This window comes from Sminthopsis crassicaudata, chromosome 2 (genome assembly GCF_048593235.1).
Source record: "Sminthopsis crassicaudata isolate SCR6 chromosome 2, ASM4859323v1, whole genome shotgun sequence".
NCBI classification, from domain to species: domain Eukaryota; kingdom Metazoa; phylum Chordata; class Mammalia; order Dasyuromorphia; family Dasyuridae; genus Sminthopsis; species Sminthopsis crassicaudata.
Window position 1 is genome coordinate 553685243 of NC_133618.1, and position 27198 is coordinate 553712440.

Genomic DNA, 27198 nt, shown 5'->3' on the forward strand with positions numbered 1-27198 from the left:
TGTAAAGCACCCCCCATGCTTATACCTTACTAGCATTAGCTTTTTCTCGGCTTCTAAAACTTTAAAAGTTACTTGCATTTATTACAAAAAAATATAATTATGTTTAAAGAAATTAATCAGAGATAAAACTTCATTGTGTCTGACACTCATTTGTCAAAATAATGAATCATAATTCACTTTTTCCCATTAGGAAAAAGAAGTTTTTGTTCATTAAGATATTTTAGTTCAATTCCTTCATGCAATTGAAATGGGGATAAAGTAATCCATATGAAGCTTACCTAGTGTTAAAATGAAAGTTAACACTGATATATTGATTCTTTCTTCTGACTTTGAAACATCATCTTTGACATGATTCTTTTTTCCCTCATAAATCTAATCAACCACAGGGATTTTTCTACCTATAAATCTTACTCATAAGAGCAGTTATTTTCAAGTTGATTCATATTGGCATCTTGGATTCATCTGAAAGAATTGCACAGGGTATGTTAGCTGTTGCAGTTACTAGCCCATGGACTATCTCCATCACATCATTCTATCCAATATTCCATTTTCTCCTAATGGGAAACTCATATTAAATCCCAAGGATAATGGCAGCTTTTTTTTTTTTCCAGTAAACATATAAGTTCTGCTTGGTTAGCAGAGTATTAATGTTCTGTTTTGTACTTATTTTATCTATATGTGTGTGTGTGTGTGTGTGTGTGTGTGTGTGTGTGTGTGTGTGTATATATATATATGTAACATACTTGCATGTCTATATATATATATGCATACATCTCTATATATATGTAAGTTTATATAGAGAGAGCTATACTTAGAAAAATTATGAAGATATTTGCTATAGAATGATATTAGTAACATCCTCTTCTATAAGAAACATTATTTGTTCACAATAGAGATCATAAAAATTAATTAGTATCTTATCGATTTAAGTGTTGTCCTTGAATCATTTTGTTACCATTGTTAATAGTAACTATCTATTCTTACATGTTGTTAATAACCAAATCCATTATTGTCAAGGAAAATACATTATAAAGCAGGATGCTTAAAAGACACAGAGAGAGAGAGAGAAAGAAATGTTGATCAGCCACATTCCAAAAATTTGGTACCAGAAAACTATATGTACATTAACATTTATTTATCATTCCACAGGAATTATTCTTTCTACGTCCTTGATAATCAGAATTTACAGCAGCTCTGGGACTGGAATCTCCATAATTTGACAATCAAAGAAGGGAAAATGTATTTTGCTTTTAATCCCAAATTGTGTGTTTCTGAAATTTATCGAATGGAGGAAGTGTCAGGAACTAAAGGTCGCCAGAGCAAAGGAGACATAAACACTAGGAACAATGGAGAAAGAGCCTCTTGTAAGTTAATGTTCAAAAGTATCATTTAAATTGTAATAAATCATAACTTTTCTAATTAACTTTTCCACTTTTTTTGTACCTCAGTCCTTGCTTATTAACTTATTACAGAATTAGACCATAGGTTATGTAAGATAGATTTTAGAAAAATTTATGAAATCCTTCAAAATTCATATTATAGCACGTGATCTTATTTTTGTGTTTGTATATTTCCTTCAGTAAGCATGTATATTAGTAAGATGAATAATAGCGTGTATTTATTCTCAGATTGCAATATGGTATTTCTAGAATATACACAGTTGACTGTCTCTAAACAGGATCTAGAATAGATTCTTATTTAAAGAAGACACAATGGCTCACCAAGACCACTGCATTTAGCTAACTAAGCCCTTACTATCTTAAAGGAATTACAGTGTGGACTTAACCAATAATACTACCACAGCCAGTGTCAGCCACCAATGGTTCCTTGACACTGTTATAGTAAGGTTTCATAACCCTTCCTTACTTTCTTCCCCTATCAATTGTGGGTGGGAAAGGAGAAATAAAAGCACAGAGAGAGCCAGAAAATTAAGTCTAAATTGATTTGAAATTGAAAATACATATTATTATATTTTCAATTATTGTTGTAAGACATTTACTTTCAAGCCATTGTAACTTATTTGTAAAAATGTACTGAAAAGCTTGCATTCCAGATTGGTGATTTTTTAAAGGAGATATTTCCAGAGGAAATGGAAGAGGAGAGAATAATACAAGTGAATCAGAAGCCAAATTGAAGAGTTTACTCCCCTGTCATTATTAAAAAGCTAAAATGTATAGTTAGTTAAAAACTTAAATATCATCTTTTCTTTTCATGAGGAATATGATGGGAGAGGGTTTCATGGGATGTAGATTTTTTTTTTTTAATAATACTGGTGGTTTGCTAAAGAGCTCCACAGGTAGTTTTTACATTTAACTTTAGTTTGCTCAGTTGACAGCTGGATTAACATGATAGACTTTTATACTATTGGATCAGCAATCCTTGAGTCAAGAGAGATTTACCTGGAAAGCTGCAAAACATGTTCATAAACTAGGAACCCAATCCCTCTTCCTTCTTTCTCTCATTCCTAGGTTTTCACCCTCTTTTATACAACTTCCATAAGAAAATAAACAACCCAACTTACACAAACTCCCCTCTAACGATATTTTGAAATATTTTTATCCAATCTTAACTAGTCTAATCTTATCACATTATAATTATTTAAAACAGTCCCCTCCCTGGGAAATAATTTCCCCATTTCTGATGACCAAGTGAATTTCTATGGCCTCTTCCTAAGCTGAAATTAATTTATTTTATTTTTGAGGTCAGTTTCTCTGTGCATGGTTAGAGTACCAAACTGATGGGACAAGTGTTGTCAGTGCTTTCATTCTGTTAGCTTTACTGTTTTGTCACAGACTGTGCTTTTCATTTCAGCCTTCTTTCTTCCTCATACATGCAAGAAGTCACACAGGTGACCAGGCAAGAGAGTATGGATGGGTCATTCAAGACAATTCCATTGTCATTATTAGAAAAACAATTCAAAATGCATGTCTTACTCTGGGTCAGTTAGGATAAATGCACTGCCATTGCTAGAAGAACAGCCCAACATGTTGTGATGACAGTTCAGCCATATAGTCATTGTGAACCAAGTGATAGTTAATAGCATTTGAGTTATTTTCTCAAATATCAAATAATCTAGCCTTTTCAGCTTCCAAGATTGTATAACTAACTATTGTAAACTGAGGGCAAGTATGAAATGGAAAGAATTTGTCTCCACTGTCCCCTTTCATGTGACAGTTTGGCTTCCCAAGCAGCCACTGTATTCCTTTTTCATTTCCTTGCCTCAGTTTTTCATCTGTAAAATGAGCTGGAGTAGGAAATAAAAACTACTGCAGTATTCTGCCAAGAAACCTCCAAAAATAGGATCATGAAGAGTTGCATATGACTGAAAATTGTTGAAAAAAACTTTTCTTATCTTATCTTAGATATGCAAGTAAGTGTGAGACCATGATGTAGTCATCTAGTTCTCAAGTTGAAGATTCTTTCTTGATTATTAACGTATATTTGGAGATAGAAAACCAAAAGGATGTTAGGAAAATATATTTTCTCTTCTATACTCATGCATATTTGTTCTATGAAGGAGGTGGCAGAAGGAACCTATTTTTCTTAAGGTTTGTAGCAACTTATGTTCCCTAATCCAAACTGACCTGGAATAAGACATATGTGTAATGAAAAAATAGAGTGTGTTCCTAGAAGTCTGCTGGGTGTGGCGTCAAGAGAGATTTGGGTTTAATTTGGATTTAGTCCCAAGCCAGTTTAGGGCCTTAAATTTAAGGTATCTTCCTAGTTTGTTCATTAACAAGCGCTGAATCAGAGTAGATTATTTCTTAGAGTTTTGTCCTGACTGAACTTTGTTAATTACAGTTTTCATTGTGGAAGACATAAATCTAAAAAACAGAAGCCAGAATAAATACAAAAAGGCTCAGTCTTATCCAGGCATATTTTTTGACCATAACTGAGTCCTGTTGGTAGTTCAAGTATTAGTGGGAATGGCTTAGAAAGATAAGAAGATCCCATACATTAAAGTGGTACTACTGTTTAGAGTTAAGACAAACTGGGCAGGTTCATCACTAACTGCACTAGTTTGTATGACAAATGGCAGCCCTTCCATTTCCCTAGATATGTCATGTGGTCAGCGTTCAATATATTTTTTGAAACATCCCAAAAGTTTATCAGCCTATTAAAAATTAAGAGTTGTTAGTTTCAATAGACCATCTAGGAAATGTAATTAAAAAAAAAAAAAAATGATGCTACAGCTCATTTCAGTGAATAGTGTGAAGAAATTAGCCATTATGTATGTATCTATAGAAAACAAAACACATCTTGTCACTAATTGACATTTCTTTGTGTTTCAGGTGAAAGTGATGTTTTGCATTTCATTTCCAACACTACAATGAAGAACCGGATTAAGCTAACTTGGCAAAGATATCGTCCTCCTGATTACAGGGACCTCATTAGCTTTACTGTTTACTTCAAAGAGGCGTGAGTATCTATGGTCAGAGTCTAATGATGCCATTCGGTAGATAGCATGAAGAGTAGGTAAGGTTACTCTTTTGACAGTTGTGTTTATTAGCTGAATGAAAAATCAAATGAGTCAGCAAAGCCCTAGGGAAATCACTACTATTTGTGGTGTCCTCTTTTCATCCTCAAGTGCCCGTTCAAGCTTTCTTTGGTCATCATGTAGTGCCTAATCAGAAATGTTGTGTGAAATCTTTCATTATTTCAAGTGTATTTAGATATATTTAACTTAAATAATTCAAAGATAAAGAGCTGTTCAGAAGCATTTTATGGCACAAAGTATGTCTCCCATACTATCACACTTCTGTAAATTCTTCTTACTCTTTTAGTGTGTCTGCCATATTTCATCCTTCATTGGTAAGTCTACTCCCAAATTTAAACATAGACAACTGGGGAATACAATGCTTCTTTTAAGTCAGTCTATTTCAGTAATTCTGCTAGCAGTATGATCTTCCTCCACTACATGATCTTATGTTTTTTCCTTTTCTTTGTCGATACCACCTCCCTTCAAGGACCTGCTATTGCTACTATCTATACACAATGTATTCCCAAGTCTACATTTTAAGCTTTAATTTCTTTCCTCAAGCTCATATTTCTAAATCTTAAAAGAGTTCCATTTCTTGAATTCATCACTAGGACCCCAAAATTGATTTTTCTTTCCAGTTTCCCCATTCTTACGAATGGTACTGTTAATCTTTTGGTTCTTTAGCTTTGCAACTATAGAATCACCTCCATTCCTTTTTCTTTGTTCCTAATCAGTCATTATATCCACTTAGTCTTACCCTCTTAATCAGTTGGCTCTTTTACTCTGAGGCTTCTGGTATCTAGTCAGTGTAAAGGAATTATAGCAACAATAAATACTCCCTTTCTCCTGTTACTTTTTTGTTGGCTTACATGGAGTAACAGTACCTGTTCCATAATTTGCCACTTGGAAAGGATGTGGCCAACTGAAAGGGATCAGTCTCTGATTACTGGGAAGAAAGCTCCTGCCTCTCAGAGAGATGGCAGACTCTTAGATCTGCGATGAAACTTACATACATTTTAGAAATAATCAATATAATGATTTCTTTGCTTTACTGTTCTTGTTACAAGAGAGGGTTTATGTAAAGGGGATATAATTGGAAAGTAAAAGTGATCTTAAAACATTTTAAAAATAAATAATAGTAGAGTAACAGTTATAATTCATTGTCATATCATGTACCCCATTACCTGTGTGTGTAGCAGTGTTTTTATAAATTCACTTTAAAAGCAAAATAGTAAAATGCCTGCATTGTGATCTACCACAATATGACAGTGGAGAGCCACAGTATTGTTACTAAACTTAATTTAAACTTAATTTAAGGGACATGTTTTTCTTTTGCAATAATCTTAAGGTTCTGACACCATCAGATTATTCTCAACAAAGATTTAGTTAAGTATATACTATATTCTAGGCACTATCCTGAGAGGTAGAGTAATATAGGAAATAAAAGCTAACACAGTAGTAAAGCTAGTCTTGGATTTAAGACTTGTGTTTAAGCCTTCATCTGAAACATATTTACTAAATGTTTTATTGGTCAGCTTTTTAACCTATAAGGGTCCTGCATCTGTGAAGGTAGTTTCTACACTGCAAATCTACCACACTGATGAAATTGCCATACTGATCAAATAGTTCTATATATCAATGTGTATTTATGCACACATACCTATTTTACATATAGGTATAAGTATAGCCAGATGCTAAAATAAAAGAATTTTAAAATAACCTCAAGGAAAAATATTCTCTAATTAAGAGTAGAGGTAGAGTATTCATAGAAATATAAAAAGGAGGGAGGGAAGGAAGGATAGAATTTGGGACTTAAAACTTTTTTTTAAAATATTTTAAAATTATTTTCACATATAATTGGGAAAAATAAAATATATATTTAAAAATAATAAAAATACTCATTTCTCTAAAAAAAAAAAAAAAATTCTTAAGATATAATGGAAGAAAATGGATCCAAGGTGGTCTAGCAGGGAAATGTTTGACTTAGAGCCAAAACATCTAAATTCAAATCATAAATGTTACTTTTGTTAACATAACTAAGTTATCTTCCTAGGCCTTGGTTTTCTCAGCTGTACAATGAGGGGATTGTCCTAGATCATCTCTTGTGAAATTGTTGTTCACTTGTGTTTGACTTTTCATGAACCTATTTGGTGTTTTCTCAGCAGAGGTATTAGGGGTTTGCCATATCTTTCTCTAGTTCATTTTACAGATTAGGAAACGGTGGCAAACAAGGTTAAATGACTTGCAAAGAGTCACACAGCTAGTAAGTTTCTGACTGAATTTGCACTTAAGTTTTCCTGACTCTAGGCTCAGCACTCTTGTCCACTGTGCCACCTAAGAAATTGTAGCTGTTAGATTGCTGTATAATTTAGAGGCAGGAGGGAGCCCCTGGAGGTTTTTGAGGAAGGAGTGACATAGTTAGATATGTTTGTGTCTTGGATTATTTTAACACCTAGGTAGAGAAGGCATGGTAACCAGAAAGACTAGAGATAAAATTGTTAAGAAGTCTAGGTGAAAGGTGATGGTAGCCAGAAGAAGGGAGTGGCCACAAAAGGTGAAGATAGAGAGTGAAAGCCAAAGAATAGTCTGTGATAAGGAAGCTGTCTAGCTGGGAGGTGCAAGAGCATTATTTAGGAGAAGTTTCCCTCTCCCCTGGGTTTGGGCTTGGGAAGGGCACCATAATTAATTAAATAAATTCAGAAAGTTGGTTTCATTTTGCAATAAAGTATTATTTAATTCTTTAGTCTTCTAAATCTGTAACTTCAGCATTGTTTGGGGCTGCTAAATTTGTAGCAATTTCTTTTTTCCTTGAGGGGGGAACAAATTATATTTAATGTTGTCCTTGGTCTTATTAATAGTTGATACTTTCTTTTGTTAATTAATTTGTGGTCCTTCTTGATGGCAAAAAGTTACCTTAAACTGCTGCTGATCTGCTATCCTAGGGAAGGGAAGCAATTATCTGCATTCTTAAGGATACCTTGACTATCTCAGTGATTATGGGAACTCAATCTTCTCTCTGACTCAGAATATTCAGTTTTCTAGTAGGTGGGAAAACATGAAACTAAGAGATATTGGCCTAATTTATTCTGTTTCACAGCCCCAAACTCCTTATTTTGTTAGTGCCCTTTTCCTAGAAAATCTGAAGTCATATTCTTCCAGGGTAGTTTATTAAGCGCTCCAGAATAGTCTATGTATTTTACTGATTATTTTTCAGACCATTCAAGAACGTCACTGAGTATGATGGGCAAGATGCATGTGGCTCTAACAGTTGGAACATGGTTGATGTGGACCTTCCTCCAAATAAGGATGTCAAACCTGGAATTTTACTGCAAGGACTGAAACCTTGGACTCAGTATGCCATCTACGTCAAAGCAGTTACTCTCACAATGGTGGAAAATGACCACATTCGGGGAGCTAAAAGTCAAATTGTGTATATTCGTACCAAAGCTGCAGGTATCTACCATATAATATCGTAGAAAATAGCACCGTGCAGCTAGACCTCCCCACCCCCGCCTCTTTACCTCAATAGAGAGACATATAAATGTGTTTGAAACAGATTTAGAGACATAAAGGTCCTGAGTTTTTGTGTAGTCTTTGATCGTCTTTCTCTCACTCCTTTGCTTATGACTAGCACATGCTTTTCTTGTTTTCCCTACTTCTAATTCCTCTATGTGACCTCCTGTAACCTCCCTTTGCCCTCCCCCCATTTAGAACTGTTTCCCACTTTCTGCTTAACCATCCTCTTATTAACCAACACAATCCAGTCTTTTCCAAAGGATTTGCTTGTTTAACAGGAAAAATAATTACTTCCCAGTGAAGAAAGGCAGAAAGGCAGGAGGAAAGGAAAGAAAAGAGGGAGGGAGTGAAAGAAGGAAGAAAGAAATGTAGGAGAGAAGAAAGAAAGAAAGGAGGAAGAAAGAAAGGGAAAAGCCAAGGAAAGAAAGAAGAAATGTAGGAGGGAAGAAGGAAGGAAAGAAGAAATTGATGGACTCACAACATATAAGATCTACTGCTTGCTTGCCTTGTTTTTTTTAGTAAGCATGCAATTGGCCAAAGCCTATCTCTCATTATATCTATTACATAATTTGGTATTCAGATTGTGTATCTTTATAAGCTCAAAAGATCATAGATTTAGAGCTTGCCCAAATGGCTCACTGACGATAGTGATGATGCTGTTACTGGCTTTATCATATTTTTCCAAGCCATCCTTTTACTACTTAACTCCTAACTTTGGAAAATTAGTAAATGATCTCTTTACATTGCAAATATCTGGAAGCCAGCTTAGTGAGGCAGGAAAACATAGCTTCTTTTTCTTCTCTCTATTTTTTGTTTTTTAAAGAATTCAGATATTACATTTATATGGTCATTTTTGATTACATGATAATTGTTACAAAATTTCACAAAAAATTGTTAAATAGCAGTGAAGATCAGAGGATGGCTTAAAGGGGATAGGCTTTTTATAAGTCTCTTTAGTTTGCACTTATAAACATAAAGCCTTTCCCCTTTCCACTTTTCTCTGCCTGAAAGTGCCTCAGTTAGGTCAAATGACAGAAATGAATGATACCTTGAAATTTTGACATCCACTTTTTAGAAAGTAGTGGAAGGACAATGGGCTGTAGTGACATGGCATGCAAAAACTACATTTCTTGCCCAGGAAAGTGGTAGGTGAGCCATATCAATCCATATGGGGTAAATTGCTCATGTTGGATGTGGAAGACCTAGGGGAAAGAATACTTATGTACTTACAGTGTTTTACTTCCCCCTTAAACAAGTGAAAAACTGGCACTTGAAGATATTGAGCTTGTTCGTTGCCATACTTTGTTTTCCCATCTTTCAGAAATGGTATGGATAATGACAGGGATAAAGAAATGCCTGGCTCTTTGCCTCAGGTATCTGCTGTTTTGCATCATCTATCATATGAAATATGTGTGGATAAGTTGTTTGTTTTTGAAATACTTATTTTTGGAAACCCTCATGTGGCTGAGTATCAAGTGGTCTTATTTACTTTGAAAAAAAAAAAAAAAAAGCTAGTGTTAGTCATATCCTTTCCCAAAAGAATCATGCCTTGAAGGTGTACAGAACCTTGTGTGTGCATGATAATATTTTTAAAGTATCCTGGAGCTGGCCATCCTCTTCTAATTTTAAAAATGTGCTGGATGAAAATGTTGCTAAAGTGTCTCAAAGTGAGAAAGACTTGCATTCTGGAAAAAATTTCAAAGTTTAGGGTGTTTTGCTTTTTAAAAATAAACTCAGGCTAGAACAAATTTTCATAGGGGGCCACATGAGCCTCTTATAGTCTTCCTTCCTAAGTTAGTTTTGGGATTGGTTTGGGAAGAAATTGGGTGGGTGGGGAAAAGCAGGAGAAAGTTGTCTTCATTCTGTACTAATATTTAATTCTAAATTTGCATTATGCATCCCTGAAACCCTGCTAAGAATGCTGTCACTAGATTCCTTTCCCCAGTACCTTCTTCCCTCAATGCCCCCATAAAATCTTGGAATTAAATGTGAAGTAAATGCTATCATTGTCCTCACTTTATACATGTGGTCATGTAGAGGTCAGGTGATTTGTTCAGTCATACAGCTAAATGTCTGAGAAAAAAAATTGCATTTCAGGTCTAGCTATTTCATCACTTAGATGCCTAATGGTTTTTGTAACTTATGACGTAAAAATGTCATTACCCAATGGTCAGCTTTCGATAATTTGTCTCTCTTAAAAATGGTATTTGTATTCCTTTGTACTAATTTGACAAATTATCTGAGAAACACCCCATGTTATAACATGTGCTTACTTTGTTTTTCTAGTTCCTTCTATTCCCTTAGATGTTATTTCAGCATCTAACTCATCCTCTCAGCTAATTGTGAAGTGGAATCCTCCTTCCCTCCCAAATGGTAACTTGTCTTACTACATAGTAAGATGGCAGAGGCAGCCTCAAGATAGTTACCTCTACCGACACAATTACTGCTCCAAAGGTAAGGATGCTGAGTGCATTACCCACAACAGATGTTGAGACCTGTATTTGGCAGTTCCCATTGTTTAGAATCACCAAGCGCTTTATATACACATATCACATGACTTTTTAACATCTACTTGAAAGTTAAAAGCTAAGTTCTTCAGTTAAGTTGTCAATGTTCTTCTCCCACCCACCCCCATTTGTATAAGGGACTATTTGCATGTTTTTATATTTGTATGCTTTAAACTATTTTTATTTCATTTTTTTTTAAAGACAAAGTTCCGATTAGAAAGTATGCTGATGGCACCATTGATGTTGAAGAGGTTACTGAAAACCCCAAAACTGAAGTTTGTGGTGGGGAGAAAGGACCTTGCTGTGCTTGTCCAAAGACTGAGGCTGAGAAACAAGCAGAGAAAGAAGAAGCTGAATACAGAAAAGTTTTTGAGAATTTTCTGCACAACTCCATCTTTGTACCCAGGTCTGATTCACACTTTCAGTATCTCTCTAACGGACTCAGAGTGATCTAGGGACTTCTGATGTCCACAGCTGATTCTTAAGTAAATCGGGAATAGAAGGAATTGGTTATGGAACACAGATATAATAGAGACTGAAGAGCGAGGGAGAGAGAGAGAGAGAGGTGGGGTGGAGAGCATGAGGGGGAGGGGAGGGGAAAGAGAGAGAGAAAGAGAGAGAGAGAGAGAGAGAGAGAGAGAGCACAAAAACTATCCAAAAGACATTCCAGAAAGGAAGGTTGTGGGGGAGAATGAACAGCAAATTGTTTAATCAAATGGATCTATTGTGAAAACAAATAGTGGGGGCATGAATAGAACAAAAGAATGGATTAAAGTGAGTTTCAGAAGTTTGGTAAATGTCAAGAGGGAACTCTTTCCTTTAGACAAACCTTATAAATTAAAGGGTTCACAAACAAAACCATTTCCTTATTACATCGTGCTGCTCTGCTTCTGGACACCAAGAATAGGAGGAAGGCAACTGCAAAGAGCAGTAGAGTGATCTCGGGATAAATGAATAAGGGCTCTATGAAGTTGGGCCATATACCTATTTTTTTCTTGGAAGGTTCAGGATGTTCTTTTTTTGCTTGTTACTTAAGGAGTAAACTATGACCATTCTTCAAAAATTACTATTCCAAGGGTTAGTGAGATGATATAGTGAATAGAGCATTCGCCCTGCAGTCAGGAAGCTCTAAGTTCAAATTTGGCTTCAGCTACTTAACTGTGTGATCCTGAACAAGTCACTTGATCCCAGTTGCTTCTCCAAAAACAAAATTGCCATTCCATAAAAAAGTAATGGGATGGAGGAAAAATACCTACTGAATTGCATAAAGTAAAAATCTGTGGTACTTTCTAATACAAATCAACATTTGTGCATAACTAAGTTAATGAACATTCTTCAGTACTGGTGGTTTTATCCAATGTATTCTGTTCATATTTTGTTTATACGTAGTTGTTTTTGTATTATCTCCCTCATTAGACTATGAGTACTTCTTTGCATTATCAGGGGTTAGCAAGATGTCTCAGACATAGGAAGCACTTAATAAAGGTTAGTTCATTGTTGACTGACTGACTCTAGATATGTAGGCATTCTCTTTTGTTCATTGTAGTTCTTTTTTCTTATGCTGTGGCCATCCTGATAGGATTTTTTACATTTGAAGAACCCTTTAGTTTAGTGACTGCTCATTTGTGAGACCATTAGTCACTTTCCCTTTGAGGTATCCCAAGCATGTGAAGACTTCCCCTGATGGAATGGACTGATGAGAACAATTTGTTCCAGCGGCCATGAAGGTGACTGAAGCAGGCACTGTGGAGTGCTTAGAGCTTAGACAGACATCAAAGATGCCAAGGTCATCTACCATGTCCCAGGCCATCTCTTTATTTTGCTGTTGAATCTTGATAGCTCTGAAAGAGAGAATGAGACTGACAATTTTGTATAACTCTGTTTTACTTAAATCCAATTCATGTACAAATCAAGATATTACTCCATGAAAAACAAGGAAGAACAATGACAGTAACAAAATAGTTAGAAATGCATTTTAAATAACATTTCTGATATTTGTCTAAGGGGTTAAAAATCAGTTTCCCTGTCTCTAAGATGTGGGAATTGGGCCTAAGTCCCTTTGAACTCTATGATTCTAAAATATCAGCCTTTCTTAAAGACATAAAAAAATCAAGAATTTCATAATTGGGAAAAGTTTGCTATTTCCAAATCAATCTTTTCTGTAATTACATCTGTCCCATGGATTCAGAGTATCATCTGGTGCAAAGCTGATATGTATGTATCAAAGGACATTTTATAAGTCAGTGTAAAACAGGAGTTAATTTGGTGATTTGATGATCAACAAGGATAAGGAGACATTTTTTTCTATTCAAAGTTGAAAGGACTGTTTAGTATGGATGCCAGAAGGCTCAATGTTCTAAGTCCTCATTACCCCAAAAGGGCATTTCTGATGAATCTAGAAGCTCCCTGTATTCTAAATCTATAGCAATACTTCTCTCCCTCCACCCCCACAAATTGTAAATGATGGTAGAGTACAAAGGGCAAAGGAAAACTATGGGTAAGCATCCTTTATACAGTGCCTACGGGAATACTGTATTATAATCTAATTATTTTGTTTAGGTTAAGATAGGTAGACAAAAAGATATTCTTATATGATGATTTCATCAGTTGTTTTTACCTACCTTCCTAGTCCCTAAGAGCCATAACTCAAGGAGCCTTTCAACTCATTTGTTAACTCATAAAATAATCAGATTTCCATTTTTGTACTACAGTGATGCTCAGTTAATATTGTGTGATAAATAGATAAGCAATTCAATTCAGACATTCATTCCTCAAACTAAAAAGAAATACAACATTACTTTTTTTTTTTTCCTGTAAGAAATAATGAAGACAGAAATGGGAAGGAAGGAGTGAACAAAATCTGTCTACTTATTTTTTCCCTTGTAATCTTAAGTATGTGCAAGTTGTAACAAAGTTATGGGTGTCAGGTGTGGTCCTAAAGACAGAATAAGACTGAATCATAAAGGAGAGCTTTCTGTTTTGCAACTTAAATCATTAAAAATTATTTTAAAGTCTGTCATTCATTCTAAGTACTATTTATTTAGTCTTTGGACTAACACCAGACAAATTTGATTTATTATATGAAACGTTGTCCAAAGTGTTTTTAAGTAGAATGTTTGTTGTACATTTTTTGAAGTAGGATGCTGACTTTTTGGCAGTAAATGTTTTAAGTTTGCAAATATCCTTTTATAAAGCCCAGCATTCTGTTTTATTCTTTGACATCTTGGATTTTAAAAAGCAAAATCTTTTTCTATGGGGATTTTTCAGGGAGGGTGGAAGGGAGATGACGTTAGTTAATATTTATTGTAGGTTATATTATTTGGATAGGTTTATAAAGACTTTATTTCATGTTCTATTTCTTTCATCTTGCTGAATTTCTTGAAAGACATTTTCCTTTTTTTTATTGTTTCAACAACCTCTGATCTATGATAAATAAAAGATACCAGTCTTGTAAATCACTAAACTACTAAGTGACTGTAAGAATTCTGAGTAGCAAGTAAATGTGAGATTGTGACATGGTGAGATTTCTCCATGGGATAACCTAGACATTCTGTTATTTGTAGATGCAAATATTCGTGTGTGGTTTGTTTTTTTCCAGAGAAGGTAGGAGGCAAACTTTTTGTGTATGAACCAAGGCCTTCTTAGCAATAACTTTGATTCCCACTAGCCTTCTACCTATTGCTCTGTTTCTGTTTTGTGGGTGTGGTTTTTGTTTTGTATCTTGTGGGTGCCTTTCCCCCATAATATTTTGAAAGAGAATACAACATATAAACATAAAGCTTTAACCTTGTGGTTTTATGTCTGCTAGAAATGAAGACATCTGTACTATGACATCATCCTGCCCTGGCCTGTTTCTGATTTTGATGGGGGGCCCAGTGTTTTATTGCAAAAAGGCAGGGAATGAAAACAGTATCTACTGTAGAATCAAGCTGAACAGTAGACTAGGAAATCATTAATGTCCCACCTCCCAGACCCTCTTCCATCTTCATAAATTTTAGTTATTTGTTTTTCCCTAGAGTCAAATATACGTCAATAAGATGCTAGCCAAATTTAGGTGGAATAAACACGTAAATTTCCTGGGATAGCCTCCTCTTCATATGAAAGTTTTCCTGCTTTTGTTCAGTTGTTTTGTATTTCATATGTGAAATTATACCCTAGACCAGAAAATAGGTGGATTTCTTGTTTCTCTCCCTTCCCCTACACCCTACAACCATTTTCTTGGGATCACTAAAAATTATTTCTCAATTATAATTCATTTTCTTTCTTCTACACTCACTTATTATTCTTCTTATGATGCTGGAAATTGATCAGTAATCACCAGCACAGCAGTTTTTTGCCTCAGTGTGCCTTAAGGTTAAGATGAAGGTTGCTTTTCTCTGCTTCTTCTTTTTTTGTTGTTGTTGTTTAACCCATATATTTTCTATTTGCTCTTATTTGTTGATATTAATGTTAGGATTCTGGTTTTAAGGCTCAGATGGCTGACTCAAAGAGCTCAGTTTTATACATCCCATAAAATCAAAATTAAGAGATATCACATCTTTTAGCTTCTTGTTTCTCATCAACTTCTTTAGTTGCTGTTCCCTTGTATATTTCATAAGAAAAATTTTCTCTTTCTCAGATGCATTTTTTCTTCTTATTATTCGAGATATTGGGTATTGCTCTTCCCCAAAAAAACCTCATCATTGAAGACAAAGGGTAAAATAAAATTCCTTGAAACACTGGAGTGCCCTCTTATCTCTTGATGTTGAACATCTCTAACTCATCTAGGACCAAATCTGTTGTTTTAAGGCTGCCTCTCTCTCTCTTGGCCTTCTAATGAATTTTAATGAGATATAGCTAGTGGGTTTTTAACCTTTAATGCTTAATTGTGTGTTCTGTGAACCAGATGGCAGTATCATTCTAATCAAACATGAAAAGGATTCTGCATGCTCAGGTGATGACTTCAGGGCAGGTTTGCCTTTGGGTGTGTTTGGGTAACTCCTGTGGGTGTAGTGGAAAGATCCTGAGATTTCCAGGTCAGAAAATTTAAAATCTACACTTTAAAAAAAAGGGAAGGTTCTCAGATTGTTCTATTGTTTCTTTTTCTTTATACTTACCTTTTATCTACCAACCTTGAATTTTCAGGGGCTGTTCTCCATCTCAAATATGTTTTCCCTTCTTATCTCAATCTCTTAACTTTCCTGACTTACTAAGCTAAAATCCTACCTACCTTCTGCAAGAAGTTTTTCCTAGTATCCCTTAATGGTAATAAGATTCTGTTCACTTTATCCTGTCTGTATCTTGTTTGCATATCATTATTTGTCCATTGTTTCTTCCTTTAGACTGGGAGCTTCTTAATTGACAGGAACAGTTTTTGCCTTTTTATTATATCCTTAGCAGGTAGCATAGCTTGTGGTATGTAGCAGGAGCTGAATAAAGGCTTTTGATTTAATGACTATTCTAAATGAGACACAGATTTTTTTTTTCCCTTGTGTATTTGCAGTTTTTCCCACTATGATTCTTGATACTTTATTTACAGGTGTTTCTGCAAACAAAGTGGAAGCATTTTAAAGGCTTTTGTTTTCCTTGCAGACCTGAAAGGAGGCGTAGAGATGTCTTTCAAATTGCGAATTCTACTTTGCCCAGTCGGAACAGGAACACTACAATGGCGGATCATTTCACCAATATGTCAGACACAGAAGAAATTGAATCTGAATACCCATTCTTTGAGAGTAGAGTGGATAATAAAGAAAGGACTTTAATTTCTCATCTTAGGCCTTTTACTTTGTATCGAATTGATATTCATAGCTGCAACCATGAAGCTGATACTCTTGGCTGTAGTGCTTCCAACTTTGTCTTTGCGAGGACCATGCCAGCAGGTATGAGCCAATAGAGCAATAACTCTTTTAAATACTGTTATATCTTGCTAATTAAAACTAAGTAGGAAGTTCCTCTGAATTAATAAATTTGATTATAGACTATATTTAAAGAATTGGAAGGGCTTTTTGTTTTTTGGGAGTTTTTTAGTTTATTTTTACTATTACATACTGAGGCATCTGAAGGAAGCTAGTGAAGTTTATAACTTAACTGGGACACTGTTTTAATGGCTAGATATAAGAAGAGATATAATGATTAGTCATCAATATATCAAACTACCGATCTAAGTAATGTTTACCTGCTTATTCTATAGCTAATTTAATTCATTCTACACATTTTTATAGCCTACTTCTTCCTTCTTCTACTAGAATGTAAATTAAAATAAAAATATTTTCTTGTTCTCGTATCCCTGGAACTACCACAGTACCTTTGAAGTAGTGCTTAATTGTATGATTATTCGAATATGTTCAAAACACTGTACCTTGTACCTATTTACTACCAAAATGATTGAAAATAGTCCCTTCTTTTCAGTTGGTAAAAATACCCCTATGTAATTTTGTTTACATTATTCATTTGCTCAGGAAGCCTTTTTTTTTTTTTTTTTAATAGTTTATACTAAGGTAAAACTTCAGCTTGATCCCCTGTTAATTTTTGCATAGTCTAAGTTAATGGAATCCAAAATAATGAGGCTTTACTATCTGTAGTTGTCTTCCCAATTTTTTGCCTTCCAATTAAAACAGCTAATAGAAAAAAAGAGTTTAGTTAGTTATTAGACCTTCCCCCATCCCTGCCAAGAGCACAAGTTGTTATTTTAATTGCTAAGATTCTTGTGACTAAAGATGGGAGTGTTTTTTGCAGTGGACATCTTTCAATCTATTAGTGCATGTTCAGTTCTAAAAACCATTCGTTTCTTAGCAATTCCTACGATAAGCAATTTAGCTCTCTGGAGAATTCTACATTTCTTTCCTGTGCTTTGTAAGCATAGATAATTTATTATTATAATAACTGCTTTTTATAAGTTGGTATGATTTTTTGGCTTTCATCCTTGATTGACTTTTATCATTTATTGGAAATGTTTTACAGAAGGAGCAGATAATATTCCTGGGCCAGTGCAATGGGAGCCAAGACCAGATAATACTGTCTACTTGAAGTGGTCAGAACCTGAAAATCCCAATGGATTGATATTAATGTATGAAATAAAGTATGGTCAACAAGTAGAGGTAAGATCTAGAAGGATTCTATGTTCTTTTCTTATGCTTATATCAAATGAATATCATTTAGTATTGAACTCTTATTTTCTTATAAACTTTCAAAAATTAAAATCAAAAAATTTTGTTACTATATGCCCTCCTCTGAATCAGAGAAAAGGAAGAAATGGTGTAAAACATGTTATTACAAAATTCCTGAATTAAAAAAAATAATAATTTCATGCCAGAAAATACTTTTGGAATACAGGTAAACCAATCTGAACTTTTTTCTCCACTAATCTTTTAGAGATTTTTCTAGTTGAATATGAAAGCCACAGGCTTAAAACAAACTTGCATTTGTCTTCTAAAATATTGCATAATATTACAGATACCTCTACTGAACGAGAACCTTGAGTAGAGTACTGCTTTCTATGCCTTTCTCTGTCCCCCTGTCCTCCTTTTATTGGATATTTGTTCAATGGGAGATGAGAAGTAGGATAGATACATTTACAGAGCTGAAGTCACCAGTGAGATAAAAATCTGAGACAACACATGGCAAAAGAATCACAGAGCTTACTTTCACAAAAGTTTGGGGAAACCTAATACAGACTATTGTGTTTCTTTTAGGATCAACGGGAATGTGTTTCCAGACAGGAATACAGGAAATTTGGAGGGGCCAGGCTTACACGGCTGAACCCTGGGAACTATTCAGCCCGTGTTCAGGCCACCTCTCTTTCTGGGAATGGATCATGGACTGACCCTGTATTCTTTTATGTCCCAGCCAAACGTAAGGATTATGATAGTATTGTTTAGTTATGTCTAAGTCTTTGTGAACTTCATGGAACATGAAAATTAAATGGGAATTCCTTGGTAAAGATACTGGAGTGGTTTGCCATTTTCTTCTCCAGTGGATTAAGGCAAATAGAGATTAAGAGACTTGCCCAGTGTCACACAGTAAATGTCTTAAGGCTGGATTTAAACTCAGGTTTCCCTTACTGTAGACCCAGTGCTTTATTCCTTGACCTAAAACTGATAACAATTAGAGATTTATGTCAACAGTCTGTCTAAAGCCGTATGTCAAGTGTTCAACTCTTGTTCTTCTGGTATCCTGGGGGAGGGAGAACTAGGAAGGGGCAAGGAAAAGAAGTGACACTGAGCACTAACTCTTGAAGACTAGGGACAGATGTTTTCAGTCAATTTTTTTGAAATTAGGATCATATTGAAGTGGGAGGAGAAGCAAATTGCTTCCCAGCTATATGAGTTGCTAATCTCTTCATTAGAACTTAATTTATAAATGACACCATTTCACACAAAAAAAATTATTTTTAAGGCTATTATAAATAACATGAAAAGCACTTAGTACTATTGTCTATAGCTAAGTTGGGATACATAATAATGATTGTGATAATGAAATTATATAAAAGACAAATTGCAAATGAAAGAACTATTTTATTCTATATGACTCCTGATAATTTTATGATGATAGATAATATGACCAGAAAGAATGTAAAAAAAAATTTAAGCAGTACCCTGCATGTGATCACATAGTAGACACTGAATGGGTACCTATTGCTTGAACTAGACAAATTAACATTTTATTTCATAAAAATTAGACACATCCATTATATTCAGTTTGAATGTATTAGTTGTTTTGCTTTTTACCTTATTTTGTGTTGTATTCAATGGTTATTTGATTTAGGATTCTAATGTTAAATGTTACTTCTTAGAGAAAGTAACATTTGGACAGTGTAGAATTATGGTCCTCCAGTTAACTATGTTTCCGTTTTGTCAATGCAATAGATAAAATTTTATCATTAGAGCCCAAAACTTAAGAAAAGAACTCAAAAGATACTTGTTGCTTTAACTGGCACTAACATTTATTATCAAAAGAGGTAATTTGTCTTTGAAAATAAAGATTTCATCTGTCATAAAAAGAAAAATAAAGTATACTAGGATTGTAAGCCTGAAAGTAACAAAATCTTTTTGCAGTCATTTTGCTTTCATCTTCAGAACTTTTCCCCCTGAACCTGACACCTAACTTGTCTAATCTAAGTTAGCCAATGAAAAGATTCCACCATTAACTGGTCATCAAGTTTTTAGTATCCATAACCCCTTATCTTGATCATATAAATTTCCTCAATTTTTTTTTTCTCTCTGTCATTTATTATCCACAGAGAAAGCAAACGCCAGAGCTTTCTTGAGAAATGGGAAATTCACATTCATAGAAAAGGATATTTTTGTGTAATTGAGAAAAACATATTTGTTGTAGTATAGAACACTCATTTTGAGTTAGCCCCATTAAGATAAAATGTCACATTATTTTCATGACATAGCTATGTAAACCCTATAAGTATCAGATTGGGATGAGAGAATCAGGAATACCTTCTCTAGTACAAATGGGTATATATATTCCAGAAATCACACATATCTTTTATTATTGGGAAAATTTTTCCTTATGTCAAATGAAAATCTTTGTTATTAAAGTGTAGTGTCATTTCTTCCAGTTAAATCCTCACTAGAGAATGAATTCTTATTGGCAACTCTTCTCCTTATAGAAATCTTCTTTATGAATATTATTAAATTACCCTTCAGTCTTCTTTTATCCAGACTAAATCATCTCAGGTATTTTTAGTTTTTGCTCATAGCAGAATGTCTTAGGCCTATTTGTAGATCTTTAATCATTTTGTTATTTTTCCTTTGAACATGTTCTATGTCCTATTGAAATGTAGAATCCAAAAGAACACAGTTCAACCTGACCACTAATATAAGGGATAGGAATGATGTAAAATATTTTCTGGGGGAAAAAAAAAACAACTAGGAAAAAACCCTCCTAACTCTGATAACTATAAACAACACGAAGATATTTTCAATAATGAGTAAATGGCAGGCTCTTCTGCCTTAGAACTGAATCATACATTAGTAATAATGGATTTTTATTCTGTCTCTCTAACCTGCCTTAAAGCAAAGAATAGAATGACTATGAAGTACTTGGTTAATATTATTATTCTGGCATGATTTAAATCCAACAAACAATTATTAAGTCCCTGCATCCTATCAAAATTTGAAGGAGAAGAAATGAGACAGTGATCCCTGATGTCATTCAATTTATAGTCCTAATGCAAAGAAGAAGATTACAAAAGGCTAAGTAAGATTTTAAGGAGATAAAAGGAAATTTTGACTATTAGAGAAGATCAGAGAAGACTTCATGGAAGAGTAGGCCTATTCAAGATAGGTTCAGAGTTTCAGCTAACAGGCAGAGCTGGCAACATTCTACTTAAGGAGATCCTAGTCATAGCTGTGGACTAGTTATGGCAAAGAAAGAATGGAAATTGTTGGCTGCATATCCTAGGGGCAATAGGATAGTTTACTTAGAGTGTAGGATGTGGACTGAAGAATAGCAAGAGGTAAAATTGTAAAAGATTACAAAATGAAAAAAATTTGAGCAGAGAAGTAGCAGTGCATAAGGAGAATGAATAATGAAAATGGTGCATCAGGAAGGGAAATCTTCATTCTGTAAAGGATAGCTTAGAATAGGAGTTCTTAACTCGACTTCATAGAACCCCTAAGTCAGTCAGTAAACATTTATTAAATATCTACTGTGGCGGTAACTAAATGATACAATGGATAGAGTGCACCAATGCTGGAGTTAGGAGGACCTGAGTTCAAATGTGACCTCAGAAATTTGACACTTACTAGCTGTGAGACTCTGGGCAAGTCACTTAGCCATGATTGTCTCACAAAAATAAAATAATAAATGTCTCTTATGTGCCAGGTGTGGTGCTTAAGTGCTAGGTGTTCAAAGATAGTAAAAACAGTTTCTGCTCTTAGGGAACTAAATGGTAGGTACAGTATACAAACAACTATCTATAAGCACAAAACATTATTAAAAAGAAGAAAGGCACTAGAATCAGAGAGAATGAGGAAAGGCTTCCTATAGAAGATGGCAGATTATCTGGGATTTGAAGTAAGCTAAAGAAATTGAGATAAAAAAAAAAATAGAAACTTCTAGGAATAGGGGTTAGACTGTGAAAATGAGGGTCCATGTTTAGATTTCATGAGATCTTGGTGAGATAGATAGGAATAGATGTTACATCTTTATTTCAATTGGTTTCCTTTATTCTCTGAGATATTTTGTTTTATGCAGTTAAAAACATTATTTTGATAAGGACTCCATACGTTTCACCAGATTATCAAAGACACTAGACTATAAAAATCAATGATACAAAAAAAAGTTTAGAAATCCCTAAATCAAAGGGAGTGAAAATATGAAGGTAGGAAAACCAGTTAGGAGATCATTGTAGTAATTTAGGTCAGTTTAAGTTAGTATTGATTTAAGCAATGGAAAGGAAGAAACAACATTGATTAGAGAAGGACTTCTTAAACTTTTTCCATTTGCAGCCTTTTTCACCTGAGAAAATTTTACTTGACCCCATATGGGGTTGTGACCCATAGTTTAAAAAGCTTTGGATTAGAGAATGACTGAATAAATTGTAGAACACAAGTGTAATACATGATAAGTATTCCATAAGAAACAGTTCATGTGAAGAATTCTGTAAAGCACAAGATTTATATAAATTGATGCAGAGTGAAATAAGCAAAACTAAAAAAAGAGTATTCATGATGACAAACAACCATGTAAAAGGAAACAATAACCAACTTTCTCCCTTTCTCTGCCCCAAATGAACACTGATTAAAATGATAAAGCTTGGCCCTATAAACAAGATGAAGAAAGGCTCTTCCAGCTCTCTTTCTAAAGTTGGAGAAATCTAGAAATGGAACATTGTTTGTATTCTCAGACTCTGTTAACTTTTGGTTAGTTTTGCTGAATTTCCTTTTTCCTCATTAAAAAAAAAACAACTAATCTGATTACAAAAGCTTGCTCACTAAAGGAAGAGGCAGCAATTATAGAAAAGGTAATTTTAAAAAAGAGCAATAAAAATGTAATGTGTTTAAAAAAAAAGGAAGGAGCAGTTTTAAAGATATTGTTAGATAAATACATGCTAACAGATTGGAGGAAAAATTGACAAGATCTCACATGTTATTGGATGTAGAAATATGGTAGAGTTAAAGGTGACAGTATGACTTAAAAGTATGAGTGACAGGTTGAATGATGGTGCCACTGACAAAAAGAGAAGTCAGAAAAGGGAGACAATTTTGAGAGAAAGAGAAGTAGTTTGATTTTAGAAATGTTAATTTAAAAGAAGAAATGTAGAAACAAGCATTTATTGAGCACTTGCAATATGTCAAGCATTGTGCCTTAGTGCTTTGCAAATATTATCACATTTGATCCTTACAAAAACCCTAGGAAGATAGATGCCATTGAGGAAACTAAGACAGGGTCATAGAGATACAGTGTCTGAGGCTGGATTTGAACTCAGGTATTCCTGACTTCAAAATCTTTTCTATTACTGTTCCATATGGCTACCTAAGTATTAAAATGCAAATACAATACTTTCTTATTCAGATGTTTCACCACTTCAAAATACCTTTTTTAAAAATTTCTTTAGAAGGAAAGATTGGTACAGTCCTCTGAACATTCACTTATAAGATATCTAGAGTTGTTTTGCTTCTGCTTTTTTGCTAGAAGATCTTAATGTTAAGGGCAGTTAGGTGATGCAGTGCAAAGAGCATCAGCCCAGAAGTCGGAGTATCTGAATTCAAATGTAGTCTCAGATACTTAACATTCCTTAGCTGTGTGATCTTGGTCAAGTCACTTAACCTCAATTGCCTCAGCAAAAAGGGGGAGAAAAAGTTAATTTGTTTTCCAGAATATCTGATTGATTTTCATAGAGGGTTTCTGGGGGAATGGATATTGGGAATGATAATGGTATTAAAGAAGTTGGACAAATTCCTAAATCCCATTAATTGATTAAAATAAAAACATTCCATGTTATTTAATGTATTTCATTTCCTCGTGTCTGCAGCACCAGACTATGAAAACTTCCTTCACTTAATGATCGCTCTCCCCATCGCAGGATTATTTATACTTGGTGGAATACTGATAATGTGGTATGTCTACAATAAAAAAAGGTAAGAACTTCATATTTCTCAAACTGTCATTGAATGTTTGAACATTAAATTGGGAGTCATGGTGGTTTGGTTCTATTTACTGAAAAAATAATATATTGTAAATCAGTCTCATTGAAGACTTTAACTATAGTCCTTACAAAAGGAGAAATAGCATAATTTAGAAAATATGTTCTTCAGTTTACATATTCTTTAAAGAAAAGTAAGATATGAACTTAATGAAATCTTTCTTAATTGTTTTATATGTGGATTTAAGCTTTTTTTTTAAATTAAGTAAAGTTGCTTCACTTATTGAATTAAGTAACATTCTCAAGTACAAGATATGATCCCTTTTGCCAAATGACCTCTTTTATTTTAATTGAAAAAAAAAAGTGTTGTTTTTTTCTTTTTTTCATGAAGAACTTAAAACTTAGGAGTTTTTCCAAAAATGCTTTCCATTTTTAGGAATATGTATGCTATTCTAGTATAATCAGGGCAAAATGATCTTAAAATTATAAAGAAACTAATGGGATTATGTACAAAGATACATTTAGAAGTTATAAATATATTAAAGTTATTATCATAATCAAAGCTATCCTTCATTTTCCCTGTTAGTACTTAATAGAACATATAAAATAAGAGGTATGAATGGAGGAAGAAGGATAGATGGAGGTGTCATATGTGTAAGAGTTTGAAAAATTACATTTTAAATCTTTTGACAGAAACAGTGACAGATTAGGGAATGGAGTTCTATATGCATCTGTCAATCCAGAGTACTTCAGTGCTGCAGATGGTAAGTGTTTAAACATATTTACACACATGTAAATTTTAGATTTGGGCTATTACTAATGGAAATGACATGTCCCATAGTGTTGCAAAAAATAATTATGAAAATTCACATTTATATGACATTTTATGGTTATATGTTGTTAAGAAACCATTAGGTAGCACAACAGATAAATCAAGAAGACCTGAGTTCAAATCCATCTAGTTGTTCTTTTCCTAAGCAGGTTATTAAACCATTGTCTGCTTCATTTTCCTTATCTACTAAATGAAGATAATGGCACCTATCTCTCCAAGGATTGTTAGAAGATGAAATAAAATATTAAATAAGTTAATAAAGCTTTGCTAGTTTTAAAGCAATATAAAAATGCTACCTGCTATTATTGTTGTTATAATTATTCTTATTTTACAAGCAGTTCTGTTGAGAGAGATTTCACAAATATCATTGTCACCCTCTTACTTAAGAGGGATCTAAAATTAATATAAAGAGAATGCTTTGTACAAAGTCCTACTAAGTGATTGAAGATAACATTGATTCTGTCATTGCTAATATGTTTGTTTTTTTTTAAAACCTAAGGTTAAAAAGGGTGGTCTTATCCAAATGGTTCGCTTGGTAGACACAGTCATACAATATCATTGCTTTAAGGGAAAGAAATAGTCCCCCCCCAAAAAAATCACAATAATAGAGGACCTCAGCACTCTATGTAATAGAAACACATTTCTGAATGTAACCCATATTGGGATCATTTTGATTACATGAAATGTGATGCTAATATTACAGAGATTCTTAAGTGATTCTAGATATCAGAATGTTCATTTCTAGAAAAGAGATAATTATGATGATGGCAAAAGAATTTTCGATTTAGATGGTTTTTATATGTTTAAAATATTTTTATCTGCTCAAGGACATTCTTTATAATATTCATATTTCTTTGTTATCTTTATAGTAAAATTTTACTGGAATTTATTTTCTTCCTTTGTCTGTTATTCCCCCATTTCACCAATATCATAAAACCTAACATCTCTATCCCCTTACATTTTCTTTTGGCCATTCCTGAATATGGTTTAGCAGTCAGTTTTTGATTTTGGGTTTTTTTTTTTTTCAGATTTCACCAAAGATCCATCTGGGTTCTTAGCATATAGGTCACAATGGATTTTGAAAGGCTGTGTATTCTTTAGATACTATAGATCCTACCAACCTAAAAATTTTTGTATATGACCCCAGAAATAAATTGTGTTCCTGTCATCCAAGTAATTAATGAAAGGCCCATCATCATTTAGTTGTTGATTTCCAAGTGATGCTTTTTGTTTTGGTCTACATCAACTCATAAAGATTTCCTACTTAATATAAGAAAGAGTTGTGGGTAGGCTGCATCAGTCCCAATGAAATCATGGCTTCTTATATTAAAGTAACCAAATGAAGACCCTGAAACAAAAGGATCATGTCTAGTGATATCAGAGAAGATGTCTATGGCTAGTGAAGGAAGAATATGGAGATAAAATTAGTTTTCTTTCTTCTTAAAGAGTTTAAACAGAATAAGAAATATGGGAGAAAACCTTATTTTTAATACTATGAAAGTGACTGGTGATTATTATTAACATGCTGGATGACATATGTGAGAGCAGTTTAAAAAAGTTTAAAAGTACCATAAGTGTTAGGAAATCTTTATATTTATGTTAGCAAATAATGTGTAGTAAATATAAATTAGGGAAGTGAAAGTTCATAGACTAGATGAGAAAATGAGAAATAATTTACTGTATTCTCTTTTGTATAGAAAGACTACACCAAAAATATCACAGACAGATGAGGATTTGTATTATTTCAGAATAAAACCAAGCACAGAAGGTGCTTGCTTATTTGTAGCTTTGACAGTGAAATATCAAGTAAGATTTAGGAATGCATTAATGTAGCAAAATAGATTCTGTGATGATTTTGATTTTATACTGAGAGAATAATGAATAATTCTGATAACTGAGGGTCTCTGTTCTGACTTTTTTTAAAATGTCACTCAACTTTGGTTTAAAAACCTTAGTGCCAGATAGACCCATTGGTTAGAACAGTTACCTCATTTGAACCTAATCTCTCCAGCCTTTTAATGATTAGAATACAAGGTGGTTTCCTCAAAAGGTGACAGAGTGACATTGTGATTCAGAAGTAGTTTAAAAACCCACTTTTTCCCTAAAATGAACTTGATTATAACCATTTCCCAGAACACACTGAAAATATCCAAGAGAAAAGAGCTGATAGTATTCTTCATGCAACCTTCCAGGTGATTGGTGAAGCTTATGGTTTTTGGTTGAACTATATACTTTTTGGCTTAGTGTAGTAGATTTCTCATGGATAAATGTGTAAAGTGGAGAATACATTGATTTCAGAGGCCCTCCCCTCCAAGAAATAAGTTTAACTGTTTAAACTTCTTGTTTTATTGATTAAAAAGCAAACCACTTTGCTGAGATAAATGGTTATGGACCCTGACTTTTATAGAACCTAAGGGAGTATTGTAAATAGTCTTATCTATTGGGTAGTCTTTCATAGTTCTAGTTTTAAGTGAGCTACCTCCTTATTTTTTTAGGGTGAACCATCCAAGAGTATGGAATGCAAACTTGTTTTTTGTGAAATTTCTAAAGATTTGTACATTATAAATATTAAATTCTTATGAAGGAAAGTTAGGAATTAGTTTATAGCTCCAATTTATAAATATTCCTATGGTTGATTCTTAACTGGTATTTATTATGTCTAATGTTGCCTTGAAGACTTCAATCAAATATAATACTTGAGACCTGATTCTATTATAGAGAAACTATTAGCAATAGCTATAGTAAAGCCTGTCTGCTACAGAATTATTTTCTCTCCCATCAAGTT

General features: G+C 33.8%; 1 protein-coding gene across 1 annotated transcript in view; it reads left to right on the forward strand.

The window, feature by feature from the left end:
• IGF1R (insulin like growth factor 1 receptor) overlaps positions 1-27198 on the forward strand; it is a 375287-nt gene that overhangs the window by 315242 nt on the left and 32847 nt on the right. Inside the window, exons 7-16 of the mRNA XM_074295044.1 lie at positions 1150-1364; positions 4293-4419; positions 7695-7933; positions 10283-10450; positions 10705-10909; positions 16075-16361; positions 17443-17579; positions 18174-18333; positions 23471-23576; positions 24275-24345. Coding sequence (XP_074151145.1) covers positions 1150-1364; positions 4293-4419; positions 7695-7933; positions 10283-10450; positions 10705-10909; positions 16075-16361; positions 17443-17579; positions 18174-18333; positions 23471-23576; positions 24275-24345 — 1715 coding nt within the window. The remainder of the gene's footprint in view (positions 1-1149; positions 1365-4292; positions 4420-7694; positions 7934-10282; positions 10451-10704; positions 10910-16074; positions 16362-17442; positions 17580-18173; positions 18334-23470; positions 23577-24274; positions 24346-27198) is intronic.